Here is a 14,528-nt window from a genome sequence, read left to right on the forward strand (position 1 = left end):
AACTTTATTCTTAATGTTCTTCTTTGGCTCACCAGCATATAGCAAAGTGGCTTCATTGACTACTGTCATTTTCTCCGTCTGCCATTATTTATTTCAAAACATGTTGCCTTTTCAGATGTTGATATAGAGAATGCTTTAACAAAACAAAGCCAAAAAAAAAAAGCTGGAAAATTGAACACTTTTGTCTTTAAATTGTGATTTGATTTGATCATCTGATAAGCTGGTCATGACTTTCAACCCCTCCCTTCAGACACCTTGTTTTCTATGCATTTATTTGCTATCATTTGGTCTGTAGGTAAGATAGCATGAGCTTTATATGTGAATTATAATTTTTCCAGCTCACACACTGAATGAAAACTTTTTATTTATTTTTTTGACACATAGTGCCTGGCATGGAGCAGATATTCAGTAACTATTCAGCCCGGTTTTCTAGGCTTCCTATTCCTTGCCTTCACCCAACTGAAGTTCCCAAACCCACTTTCTGCTTTCCTACTTCCATTCATTTGCTCACCCTGTTACACCTGCCTCTATATCTTCTTTCTTATGGGACCAGATCTTGCCCATCTTTTCAAAGTCCCACTGCTTCTTCTTACATCTTTTCCTGATCTCTAGAGGTCAGAGGTAATCTGTCCTACATTTGAACTTCCATATTGCTCTGTGACACTCAACACTTTCTAACGTGTAATAATTATTTGTTTATATTTACTTCCTATATAAGACTAAAATTTGAGACCAGAAACAATGTCTGCTTATTTTAGCTCCCACTGTACCTTCTAAGATGTCTTCTGTTTGGTGGTTAAAATGAATTTTATCACTTATTTATCCGAAACAATTGTGTGTAATATATTTGGGGCAAATTAGATTACCAAAAGCTTCGTTCTTTTTTCTCCAGGTGTGCTGCAGTAGGCTATGTTTAGAGACCATCTTTGAGCCTTTCCCCAAACACTTGGCTTTCTAACACATTTACTAGTAATGTGGCATTTACTAGCTCATATTATAATAGGTCTTCTATTGATTGATGCCTTCTAATTCATCAGTAGCTACATAATTGTAACTAATATAACTACATATTAATGTATACATTTTACATATTGTGGGTTTTCTAGTAAATGATCCCTTAAGAGAATGGGTTGTTTATATTTACATGTGACTAACTCAACTCCTATAGGATTTGAATCACTCTTTCTTTTCTCTATTGTCTGTTATCCGTCTTCTTTAGGCTGTAGACCTGTGTCCCCTCTTTGTTCATTTTTCTCCAAAGTTTACAAAGTCTTTGTTGTTATTCTAGGAGCACAGCTTGGGACAGTAGTTTCTCTTCCTCTTTCTGGTATAGTTTGCTTCTATATGAATTGGACTTACGTCTTCTACCTCTTTGGTAAGTTTATTCAAAAATGTAACCTAAATTATAATGTGATAGGTCCAAAATGTAATGGTGATCTAATAATTGGTTAAAATATGTATATTCCAATTCACTGAAGTACCCATCTCCTAGACCACAAAGCTCTGAAACATTTACTGACAACCTGTTTTTCAAGTTTATGTGGTTAAAATGATCCAGCTGAGTTGTGACCTGATGTTAATTTTGGAATATTTGTTCAATAGAAACTGCTGTTGAATCCAGGACATAAATGCTGTACTTACTATAAAAAACTGCTGTGTTGTTTATTATAAAAGATGTATATTTTGAAAATATTTCTTCTCAAACAAAGTAGGATGCTCTCACTTGGTAGTTTTAATCTTTTTTGTTTCTTTGTTTAGTCCCAGGGCCTTTCATTTCCCAATCTCAATAGCAGGATGATACACATATTTAATAAATTAGATTGCCATGTAAATATTTATGCAGGAAATATATCTGCAATCAAAACAAAAAACATCAATAAACAAAAGCAGATACCTGTGGAAATAATAGATTGTAAACTTTTATTTTTTAAAAGGTTTGTCTGGTAGGCCCTGATAGGCAGAGTCATGTGGTTAAAAGTTGTTCTCTTCAGGTGCAAACTTCCCATTACAAAATAAATAAGTCATGGGGATGTAATGTACAGCACAGTGATATTGTGGTACATACTTTTTCCTTTTTTTTTTTGGCTGCATTGGGTCTTCGTTGCTGTAGTGGGCTTTCTCTAGTTGCGGCGAATGAGGGCTACTCTTCGTTGCGGTGCATGGGCTTTTCCTTGCGGTGGCTTCTCTTGTTGTGGAGCACGGGCTCTAGGCTCACAGGTTTCAGTAGTTGTGGCATGCGGGCTCAGTAGTTGTGGCTCGTGGGCTCTAGAGCGCAGGCTCAGTAGTTGTGGCACATGGGCTTAGTTGCTCCACGGCATGTGGGATCTTCCCGGACCAGGGATCAAACCCGTGTCCCCTGTATTGGCAGGCGGATTCTTAATCATGGCACCGCCAGGGAAGTCCCTGTGGTACATACTTGAAAGTTGCCAAGAGAATAAATCCTAAAAGTTCTCATCACAGGAAAAAAAAATGTTTGTAATTTTGTATGGTGATAGATGGTAGCCAGACATATTGTGGTGATTATTTCGCAGTGTATATAAATATCAAATCATTTTGTTGTCCACTTGAAACTAATGTAATGTTATATGTCAGTTATACTGCAATTTTTCAAAAAAGTTTTTCCTCTTAAAAATTTATAGGAGATAATACAAATAACAGTTATCCCATTAAAGAATTATGAGAAGAACTTGAAAACAAAGCTGAAACCAATTTTTCATTTTATATTTCAAGTTTATAATTACATAATTTTTTCAAGACAGAAAAATTGCTGTTGGTGCATACTAATTTTATTTACCTCTTATTTTTCTATTTTAAGGTATAGTTGGAATCATTTGGTTTATTTTGTGGATCTGGTTAGTTAGCGATACACCAGAAACTCACAAGACAATCTCCCCCTATGAAAAGGAATACATTCTTTCATCGTTAAGAAATCAGGTAAGGACTTTGGCACATTTTAAAAATAATTTCAGAATCTTTTTTTTCTTCAGAATTAAGATACCAGTTTTTTTAATAGATATTTCTGTTGTGCACACTCTAGGCAAAGTAGAGCAGGCGAATTAATTAATCTACAAAGTACTGTTTTGTCCAAGAAATGTCAATTCTTTCTAGTTTAAATCTATGAAATTTAAAATCTAGAAATTTATTTAAATCTAGTTTAAATCTATGAAAAATTACTTTTCTAAGTCATTTTAAACCTTCTAGAGTAATGATTATCAAGTGAGCCTCCTTTGTCTTCTTAATTAGTAGAAAATAAGATGTGTTATTTACAAAAGGAATCTTATAGCTATACCCTAAATGCTAGTTGTTAGAAAACTAGTGTGTTTTTATCTATATTTTAGAGTGTGATTTAACAAGGACAGCACATTTATTGTGATATATAATAATATAATATGATATACACCTGTCTGCTCCTCTAGGGTAGCCATTCAGGAAAAATTTATACTTAACTAAAGTAAGATTTGTTTCACTTAATTGAGCACAATAGCAAGTCAGAAATAAAAGTCTATCATAATTTAATAGTCTATCATAATTTAATTTATAATAAATTATGTATCATAATTTAATACATAATTAATACATAATTTAATACATAATACATAATTTAATGCATACATTAATACATAATCATAAATTCTCAAGCCATGGGGACAAAATATTTGCCTTTTGGTGGGAATAAAAGAAGAACATGAAAACATTAGGAAAATTAAAATATATACAGTCTTTTCTTTAGCATTGTTAATGGCTTCATAGTCACTTTATTTGTTTAAGAACATAAAATATTTCGTGTAAGACTTTTCTTGCCCACTGAGTTATTATTACTGATATTTTCAATTTTTATATATAGTAAACCAGACAGTAATGAAACATTTACTCACTCACATTTCCTTTTTTTTTTGGCTGCTTTGGGTCTTCGTTGCTGCTCACAGGCTTTCCCTAGTTGCAGCGAGTGGGGGCTACTCTTTGTTGTGGTGCGCAGGCTTCTCATTGCGGTGGCTTCTCTTGCTGCGGAGCACGGGCTCTAGGCGCACGGGCTCCGTAGTTGTGGCTCACGGGCTTAGTTGCTCCGCAGCATGTGGGATCTTCCTGGACCAGGGCTCAAACCCATGTCCCCTGCATTGGCAGGCAGATTCTTAACCACTGTGCCACCAAGGAAGTCCCGCATTTCTTTTTAAGTTTTACAATTTGCTACAAAGATCTCTATAAACTGCTGAATTTTAAGAAACATGGCATCGCTTGGTCTTTGCCAAAGGTTGACAAAAATCTGGAAGAAATCACCAGTGTAATAAAGAAAGTTACTTTGAGATCTCAGTGTTCTCTGAGATGTTAATCAAATGAATCACCCACTTTTTCTCACTAAGGAACAGATTAAAAGACTTAAATGCATTGTAAATGGGTCTTGCCATGTAAAACTTGATATATCTTATATAAACAATGGAATATTACTTGGCCATAAAAAAGAATAAAATTTTGCCATTTGCAGCAACATGGATGGACCTGGAGGGTATTATGCTTAGTGAAATAAGTCAGACAGAGAAAGACAAATACTGTGTCTTTTTATTTATATGTGGAATCTAAGAAATACAACAAATGAACAAATACTAAACAGAAACAGGCTCATAGATACAGAGAACAAACTAGTGCTTACCAGAGGGAGAGGGGTCGGGGCAGAGGCAAGATAGGTGAAGGGGATTAAGAGGTACAAACTATCAGGTAAAATAAGTAAGTTACAAGGATGTAATGCACAGCACAGGAATGTAGTCAACATTTTATAATAATTTTGTATGGAGCATAAGCTATAAAAATACTGAATTACTCTTTTGTACACCTGAAACTAATATAATATGGTAAGTCAACTATACTTCAATTTTTTAAAAAACTTGATATGTTTTCTCACATTTTTTCAGCATTGATGATTAATTTGCTTCTTCTAAAACTTCATTTTTATCATTCTTTTTGTGGACTTATGAAACCTTTTAGTTTATTTAGTTTTTTTTAAAGCTAGCTTAATATATGCCTAAATCTGTCCATTATCCAAACCTAAGGTTAATTTGTTTTTCCATATGCTTCAGAAATTGGAATATTCAGAAGCAAGAGGAATTAGGGGAATTAGGTTTCATAGAACTCCAAACTGCATTCTTAAACCAGATGACATTGTAGTTGAAAATGTCATAAAATACTGTGTTACATGAAGCTCCACTTTTAAATCTTGGATCCAAGAAATGTTCGGCATCTGCTGTACCTCATTCATTCCTTAAACATTTTTTGAAAGCTTACTGTGTCCTAGGTTCTTTGTCAGGTACTGAGGACTAAAAAATTAATCAAAGAGAGGGAATGAACAAGACACGGTTCCTGTGGGACCTGTGATCTCCAGAGGGAGACAGACATGGATGAACAGAATTTCAATATAATACAGGCTGAACAGTGCTGTGCTACAGGTTACACAGTGCATCTTTGGTACAGAGAAGGCAGGGGTCTTCAGCCAGCCTAGGAACAGATAGGAAAAGCTCTGGTGTTGATGGTCTCTGGCCAAAGACTGTCAGCAACATACCTGTAGTTGAACAAAGGGGTTTCTTTCTTTCTTCCTTTTTTTTTTTTTTTTCTTTTTAAGTGTGGAACGCTTCGTGAATTTGCCTGTCATCCTTGTGCAGGGGCCGTGCTAATCTTCTCTGTATTGTTCCACTTTTAGTACATGTGCTGCCAGTGTGAACACGGCGTTTCTTGTTTTGCTGCAGTGAAGAAGAAAGCACACCATGAGGAACCACAGGGCATCCCAGCGAGAGAGTAGAGGGCAGCTTATTATAGCTTAGACTTGTGTTAGGAAGCAGTAGTGACTCACATTAGCCGGGAGAGGAAGGTTTTGCGCCTTTGTGTGGTTCATACCTTCTTGTTTTGTTGTTGTTGTTGTTGTTCTGTTTTTGGGGGGTGTTTTTTTTTGTTTTTTTTTTGACCACACTGAGCGGCATGCTGGATCTTAGTTCCCTGACCATGGATCGAAACTATGCCCCCTGCATTGGGAGCCCAGAGTCTTAACCACTGGACCTCCAGGGAAGTCCTCATAGATTTTGTTTTTGTCTGTGCTCAGAGGTGATTAAGGAGTGGCCTATTTGTCTCATTCCATCATTCTCTTTTTTTTTTTTTTTTTTTTTGCGGTACGTGGGCCTCTCACTGTTGTGGCCTCTCCCGTTGCGAGCACAGGCTCCGGATGCGCAGGCTCAGCAGCCATGGCTCACGGGCCCAGCTGCTCCGCGGCATGTGGGATCTTCCCGGACCGGGGCACAAACCCGTGTGCCCTGCATCGGCAGGCGGACTCGCAACCACTGCGCCACCAGGGAAGCCCCATCATTCTTATAGAGTGACTTTGTTCACAGTCAATGGAGCACACTGTGGCCCAGCTGTTAGAAGCAGGCCAGCTCAGGTGACAGCAGCCAGAGGCTGCTTGTTTCTTTCTTACTGGTAAAGGCTGTATCTGCACAATCTTGAAAGAGAAGTTGGAGTTAACCAGGCAAATTGGGAGAGTGAGAGATGTGCGGGCATCTCAGGCCAAGTATGTGGTATAAGCAGAGACAGAGGAGGGAGAGTCGTACCTGCCAGGATAGTGCCAGGAGTCAGCTATTGCTGCAGGTAAAAGGCAAAGGCAGATAGTGGCAGGAGATTGTAGGGCGTGGGCAGAAGCCTGATCATGGAGCGTCCGGTACACCCCGCTGAAGAGCTTAGACTTTATCCTTTAGGCACTGGGATGCCATGAACTGTTTGTAAGCTTGAGGTGACAGAGTGAAGTTTGAGTTTTATAAAGCTTACGCTAACAGCTGTGTGGAGAGAAGGTCCGAGCCAGACAAGCAGGGGCTCCAGTTATAATGCTCTCTCAGTTATCCAGCTAAGAAAAGCCTGTACTTATAGGCAGAAATGTGATTTCATTCTTGCAATAAGTAGATTCTACATTTATGACAGCATGTATAGTTCTAATTCTGATTCAGAAATGTTACAAGAGAGGAATAAAATCTTCAGGGCACTCTGCAGGTAAACTCAGAAGGCCAGCTCATGACTAGCTCATGGATAGACTGCCTATAGTAAGTAACTAGTGAGTGCTTTAAGATCATCAACTACTGCTCTGTGTTGAAGATGTCCCTTTTTTTTTTCAGATGTAGAAGGAAGGATTTATTATTACTTGCAATGAGTAAGGAGAACACCGGGGATTTTCCCCAAAGCAATGCCTCTCTCTCTTTTTTTTTTTAAATTGAAGTATAGTTGATGTATAGTATTATGTAACTTACAGGTATACAATATAATGATTCACAATTTTTAAAGGTTATGCTCCATTTATAGTTATTATAAAATATTGGCTATATTCCCCATGTTGTACAATATATCCTTGTAGCTTATTTTATACCTAATAGTTTGTACCTCTTTATCCCCTACCCTTATGATGCCCCTCCCCCCTTCCCTCTCCCCACTGATAATCATTAGTTTTTTCTCTATATCTGTGAGTCTGCTGCTTTTTTGTTATCTTCACTAGTTTGTTGTATTTTTTTTTAGATTCCACAAGTAAATGAGATCCTACAGTGTTTGTCTTCCTCTGTCTGACTTATTTCACTTAGCATAATGCCCTCCAAGTCCATCCATGGTGCTACAAATGGCAAGATTTCATTCTTTTTTACAGCTGAATAGTATTCCATTGTGTAGGTTTACCATATCTTCTTTATCCATTCCTCTGTCGATGGACACTTAGGTTGCTTCCATGTCTTGGCTATTGTAAACAGTGCTCCAATGAACATTGGGGTGCATGTATCCTTTCGGACCATGTTTTTCTCCAGATATATGCCCAGGAGTGGGATTGCAGAATCATATGGTAGCTCTATTTTTACTTTTTTAAGGAACCTCCATACTGTTCTCCATAGTGGCTGCACCAATTTACATTCCCAACAACAGTGCAAGAGGGTTCTCATCTCTCCACAGCTTCTCCAGCATTTATTGCTTGTGGATTTTTTGATGATAGCCATTTTGACTGGTGTGAGGTGTATCTCATTGTAGTTTTTTTAAATATTTATTATTTGGCTGCACTGGGTCTTAGTTGCAGCACGTGAGATCTTCGTTGCTGCACGCAGGATCTTCATGCGGGATCTTCATTGCAGTGTGCAGCATCTTTAGTTGTGGCATGAAGGATCTTTAGTTGCAGCATGCAGGATCTTTTTTTTTTTTTTTTTTTAGTTGCAGCATGCAGAATATTTAGCTGCGACATACGGGATCTTTTAGTTGTGGCATGCAGACTCTTAGTTGTGGTATGTGAGATCTAGTTCCCTGACCAGGGATCAAACCCAGGCCCCCTGCGTTGGGAGCACGGAGTCTTACCTGCTGGACCACCAGGGAAGTCCCCTCATTGTAGTTTTGATTTGCATTTCTCTAATATTTAGCAATGTTGAACATCTTTTCATGTGCCTCTTGGCCATCTGTATGTCTTCTTTGGAGAAGTGTCTATTTAGGTCTTCTTTCCATTTTTTATTGGATTTTTTTTTTTTATGTTGAGTTGTACGAGCTGTGTATATATGTTGAATATTAACCCCTTATCAGTCATATCATTTGCAAATATATTCTCTCATTCAGTAGGTTGTCTTTTCGTTTTGTTGATGGTTTCCTTTGCTGTGCTTTTAAGTTTCATTAGGTCCCATTTGTTTATTTTTGCTTTCATTTACTTGGCTTTAGAAAACAGATCCAAGAAAATATTGCTACAATTTATGTCAGAGGGTGTTCTGCCTATGTTTTCCTCTAAGAATTTTATGGTATCCAGTCTTACGTTTAGGTCTTTAATCCATTTTTAGTTATTATTTTTGTGTCTGGTGTTACAGAATGTTATAATTTTTTCTTTTACATGTAGCTGTCCAGTTTTCCCAGCATCACTTATTGAAGAGACTGTCTTTTCTCCATTGTATATTCTTGCCCCCATTGTTGTAGATTAATTGACCATAAGTGCCTGGATTTATTTCTGGGCTTTCTATTCGGTTCCATTAATCTATGTGTCTGTTTTTGTGCCAGTACCATACTGTTTTGATTACTATAGCTTTATAATATAGTCTGAAGTCAGGAGCACATTCCTCCAGCTCTGTTCTTCTTTCTCAAGATTGTTTTGGATATTTGAGGTCTTTTACGTTTCCATACAAATTTTAAAATTATTTGTTCTGGTTCTGTGCAAAAAAGCCATTGGTATTCTGATAGGGAGTGCATTGAATCTGTAGATTGCCTTGGGTAGTATGGTCATTTTAACAGTATTAATTCTTCCAATCCAAGAACACATTATATGAAGGTCTCTTTTTAAAAAAATTTTTAAGACATTACCACTTTACCCATTGAAGTTTTCTTTTCTCAAGAGATCTCGTATTGGTTTTTTTCTTTTCTTAAGTCTTTTTTTAAAAACATTTATTTATTTGGCTGAGCCGGGTCTTAGTTGCAGCATGCAGGATCTTCGATCTTCGTTGCAGCATGCAGGTTCTTGAGTTGCAGCATGTGGACTCTTAGCTGTGGCATGTGGGAGTAGATCTGCTTTTGGTTTTTTTCTTTTCTTTACTTAAGTCTTTTTTTTTTAATATTTATTTATTTGGCCGTGCTGGGTCTTAGTTGCAGCACACAGGATCTTCAGTCTTCATTGCAGCATGCAGGTTCTTTAATTGCAGCATGTGGACTCTTAGTTGCGGCATGTAGGATCTAGTTCCCTGACCAGGGATCAAATGCAGGCCCCCTGCATTGGGAGCATGGAGTCTTAGACACTGGACCACCAGGGAAGTCCCTTTACTTAAGTCTTGTGAACAGCATGTTTTATAACTGTTTTGCTTCTCTTTTGTACCTTTTAGAAAGAGTGTACAATTTTGCAGCCTTAAGCAAATGAGGGCTCTGGCTTGAATATTTAGTTGACCTAACTTAAGAACATGTATTGCATGCAGCTTTTTCTCAACCACTTTGCTTTTATTTGCATTTGACAGGAAGACATTTTTTTTGTGAAGTTACGCATAGAAGATACTCAAATGTTGTTGAATATCCTTACCCTTCCTTTATAGTCTAGAAGAATTTGCTCATCTGACAACAAATACATTTTTGTTTTGTCCTTTTCTGCTTCAACTTGTATGAAAAAAAGCTGTATGGGCTATTATTGCTAATTTAATGATAGATTCTCTCTACAAGATCCAAGACCTCATTGATTGTTCCTTCAGAAATTCCCTTACTCAAATATCTAAAGAAAATTTGCTCCCAGCCAAGAGGGGCTAGAGCTGGTTCACAGGCTACTTCAGGGTTCACAGCTGGGAGCAAGATCTGTATGTCTTTTACATAACACACAGGCATGCGTGACTCCTGCCAGGTCCCTTGACATGTTTCTAGATCCCTCTGCCCCCAGAAAGGCACTTTTGCCCGTGGATGGATGCCAAATTGTTGCTGGGGGTAGAGGACAATGGATACCAGTAGGGGACATATTATTTGGCCATCTTGCTGACGTCACTCTCCACATATAGCTGGTTATGGTTGAGTGATTCTCCAGAAACATCAGATTATCAAAAATTCAATTGATATACTGCAAAAATATTCCAGTATGGCTCAGTTTGCTTCAGTTTTGCTTCATTTGTACAAGCAAGATTACGCCTAAATACTGGTGAAGAGCTACAAAAGCTATTATCAGAGCTTCTAAAACATCACCATCAGTAAGTGTAAATACATGCAGCATGAGTCTTAAAATTATTACATATTTCACATTAAAGTTTATATTTCCAGGAGGGGGGAATACATTATTCAGAATATATTTAGTTTTCAGAGATCAGATACATTTAAGCTCGTATCTTTCAACACAGAAGTGTGATTTCGTTTCCTTTGTGAGTTTCACAGCCATGTAAAAAGAGCTATATTCCAAATTCCTTTAAACTCTAAAATCTCTAGACTGGTTTTTTCCTTCCTCTTTGTCCTAAGATTTTCAAGCAAGGGGTGGCAGAGGGCAGGGGGGAGGTTGCAGAATTCTTTAATTACTACAGCAGAGGATCCCAAAGTTTGCTACACTTTGAAATCACCTGGGGATCTTTAAAAAATACAGCCACCTACCTCCTACACACCTCCCAACCTGATTTAATTGGTCTCAGTGTAATATTGGCCCTGGAGTGTTTTAAGCTCCCCCGGTGATTCTAATGTGCACCAAAGTTTGGGAACCCCTGCTGTGTAGAATCACCAGGGAAGCTTTTTAAAATATATGCCTTGCTCTAGAGCCCGCGAGCCACAACTACTGAAGCCTCCACGCCTAGAGCCCGTGCTCCGCAAGAGAAGCCACCGCAATGAGAAGCCCGCGCACCGCAACAAAGAGTAGCCCCTGCTCACCGCAACTAGAGAAAGCCCGCGCGCAGCACCGAAAACCCAGTGCAGCCAAAACTAAATAAGCAACAAATAAATAAATAAAAGAAAAATGAATCCCTTATTGATAAATAAATAAATAAATAAATAAATAAATAAATAAAATATATGCCTTGGCCCTCCACTCAGAAGTTTGGCTTTGGCTTTGATTCAGCAGGTCTGGGGTAGAACACAGCCATCTGTAATTTTGAAGTGTCAAAGGTGATTCTGAAGCATAGCTGGAATCGAGAACCACTGCTATGTAAGAATAAATGTCCCCTCTCCTCTGCTCCCACCTCCCCTACATCTTTGACATAGTGGAGAACACAAGAGCATATCTACCAAGTCACAACGAAAGTCCCTAGAAAAAGGCCACAAGAAGGTTAATACTGGTTCTTCCTCTTTTTGAAATAATAGTGAACCCTGGAGGTAGAAACATAGATTGCTCTAGCTTTTGAGGAAGACACAGCAGAGCCTCAGGATATAGGAAATGTAAGGAACTGATTTCCCAGGCCAGTGGTCTTCAGGCTTTACTTACTCATGCATCAATAAAGCAATGGGGACAAGAGCTTAACAACCTGAATATATGCATGTTTTTACAGTTATCTACATGCACTGCTGTACGTATGGACGTTATAAAACTTACATAAAGATAGGCTCTTTAAAGGGTGAGTAAGGTGAAATAAACAGTATGTACATCAGTTTTGAATTTTAATAGGAGAAACCTTTTTATCACTTAAAATTAGTAATGATATGTTGTTTAATGGGGCCAGTGTGTTTGAATACGGTGTATTGTTTTAAATAAATTTATTTATTTATTTATTGGCTGCATTGGGTCTTTGTTGCTGTGCACAGGCTTTCTCTAGTTGCAGCGAGCAGGGGCTACTCTTTGTTGCAGTGCGCAGGCTTCTCATTGCGGCGGCTTCTCTTGTTGCGGAGCACAGGCTCCAGACGCGCAAGCTCAGTAGTTGTGGTGCACGGGCTTAGTTGCTCCACGGCATGTGGGATCTTCCCAGGCCAGGGCTTGAACCCATGTCCCCTGCACTGGCAGGTGGATTCTTAATCACTGCACCACCAGGGAAGTCCCAATACGGTGTATTTGATGAGCCTGCCATTATTTCGCTTGGTGAAAGGACTCAAGAGGAAAAGTGTCAATTCTACTATTTTCTTGGTGTTCACTCGTGCTTACATTATTAGACTTCTGTTTACTTTCTCCTTAAGAATCTTTTGAAGACATTGTTTGATTTTGTAGATTTGTTTTAATTAAAACTGGCTAATAAAATCCATAAATCCATTTTAAAAGGCAGATGTAAACTGTAACATGCTGTAATATTACACCGAGGGCAGACCAACAAGTAAGGATGCCATTAACTCCTTTTCATTGGGGAGATCATACAACATGTGATGGTCTGACATATTCCAGGGCCAACCTATTTGTTAAATATTAATAGAGCTTAATTTCTCTTTGTACAATAAAAGTGAGTATAGATAGAAGATCTGTTATGTCTTTCCACACCATGGTGGATTATCTCACTGCCGCTGGGGTGCTTACATCCTGCTTTGAAGACCGTTACTCCAGATGGCTACATAAAAACCACCTATTGCACAGTTCTTATAGATCATTGTAAATGAATAAAGATTGGAGAATGAAATATGAATTCTAATAGGACTTCTAATCTCTTTCCTTTGCCTTTATGTCAGCCTCTGAATTTGATTATTAAACCGTCCTCTGGTTTTTAGGTGGAGAAGGTAATATTGCAGGTGACTTCTGACATTCGTAAGGAGTATTTAGTTTGACATTTTAGCTCTAAGATTACATTTCTGTTTTTTCTTCAGATCTGAATCGTGGAGTTTCTATTGCTGTTTAATACTTTAAAAGAGTTGTTTAAAAATCTGGGATTTAGTAATCAAGGTTGATAACGTATTCTAAATGGAATTTTAGCTGATCGGATACAGATCTAAACATAGCATGAACATAGCTGTAGCTTATCCTAATTATGCCTGTTTTTTTTTTTTTTTCTTTTTCAGCTCTCTTCACAGAAGTCAGTGCCATGGGTACCTATGCTGAAATCACTAGCACTTTGGGCTATTGTAGTTGCACATTTTTCTTACAACTGGACTTTTTATACTTTATTGACCTTATTGCCTACTTATATGAAGGAGGTCCTAAGGTTCAATATTCAAGAGGTAAGAAAACATAAGTATCTGCTTCTTGTAGAGAGTATACAGAATTTGTTTTTATCTATGTGAGACTCAGTTATTTTTCATCTTCCATTTTACTCTGATATACTAAATTCTAGAGACTGCTCTTCTTAGCCTTGCTTGTTCCTTTCCTCTGTGTGTGTTAACTCTTGATTCAGAGTATCTTGGCTGGTATGCCCTTTAACTGTGAAGGTCTTACTAGTCCCCAGGAACATGCCAGGATCTCAGATGATAAATGCAGGTGGTACCATATTCCGTTGGGATGGTAGCCCGACTCTGCTGGGAGCCAAGAGGGGTGTTGGGAGACACAAGGTTCTTGTACAGAAGTCACTCTGCAGTGTTATCCAGGTGTTGGCAGAGCTATAGTTGCAAAGCTGTGTGAGACAGACCCCCCACTAAAACTGCCAGTTCCTTCTGAACTCATCAAACTGAGGCAATTCCTATTATCTCTATGTTGACGGAATTTGTCTTTAAAGAGATTGAAGAAAAACCTAAAGAGAAAGAGGCACAGTTTGTAAGTAAATTTGGTCGTGTTTTTGCCTTCAAGATGAAGGATAAATCAAAGATGTGAAGGTTAGCAGCTAAAATGATAAAACTCTTAGAAGTGTCCATCTTTGTGACTTTGGGCTGGGCAACAGTTTCTTACATATGACACCAAAAGCACACAATGACCAAAGGAAAATATAGATAAATTGGGCTTCATCAAAATTGAAAACTTTTGTGCCTCAAAGGACACTATCGAGAATAAAAACCCACTGAATGGGAGAAAATATTTGCAAATCATATATCTGATAAATACATAAAGAATTTATACAACTCAATAATAGAAGGATAAATAACCCAATTTTTTAAATGGGCAAAGGATTTGAATAGACATTTCTCCAAAGATATGCAAGTGACCAATAAGCCCAGGTAATGATGCTCAACATCATTACTCAATGGTTTGCACAGCAAAGGAAACCATAAACAGGATG

At 38.0% G+C, this 14,528-nt stretch overlaps 1 protein-coding gene and 1 non-coding gene across 6 annotated transcripts in view; one reads left to right on the forward strand and one right to left on the reverse strand.

Annotated features, from left to right (window-relative positions):
• SLC17A5 (solute carrier family 17 member 5) overlaps positions 1 to 14,528 on the forward strand; it is a 59,038-nt gene that overhangs the window by 18,756 nt on the left and 25,754 nt on the right. For all 5 annotated transcript variants that reach the window (XM_033428621.2, XM_004270110.3, XM_049695436.1 and 2 more), the window contains exons 5-7: positions 1,289 to 1,375; positions 2,816 to 2,934; positions 13,381 to 13,539. In XM_033428621.2, coding sequence (XP_033284512.1) covers positions 1,289 to 1,375; positions 2,816 to 2,934; positions 13,381 to 13,539 — 365 coding nt within the window. The remainder of the gene's footprint in view (positions 1 to 1,288; positions 1,376 to 2,815; positions 2,935 to 13,380; positions 13,540 to 14,528) is intronic.
• LOC117201465 (U6 spliceosomal RNA) lies at positions 5,604 to 5,710 on the reverse strand. Its single transcript, XR_004483483.1, has one exon. It is a non-coding gene; the product is annotated as a U6 spliceosomal RNA (small nuclear RNA).

This window comes from Orcinus orca, chromosome 12 (genome assembly GCF_937001465.1).
Source record: "Orcinus orca chromosome 12, mOrcOrc1.1, whole genome shotgun sequence".
NCBI classification, from domain to species: domain Eukaryota; kingdom Metazoa; phylum Chordata; class Mammalia; order Artiodactyla; family Delphinidae; genus Orcinus; species Orcinus orca.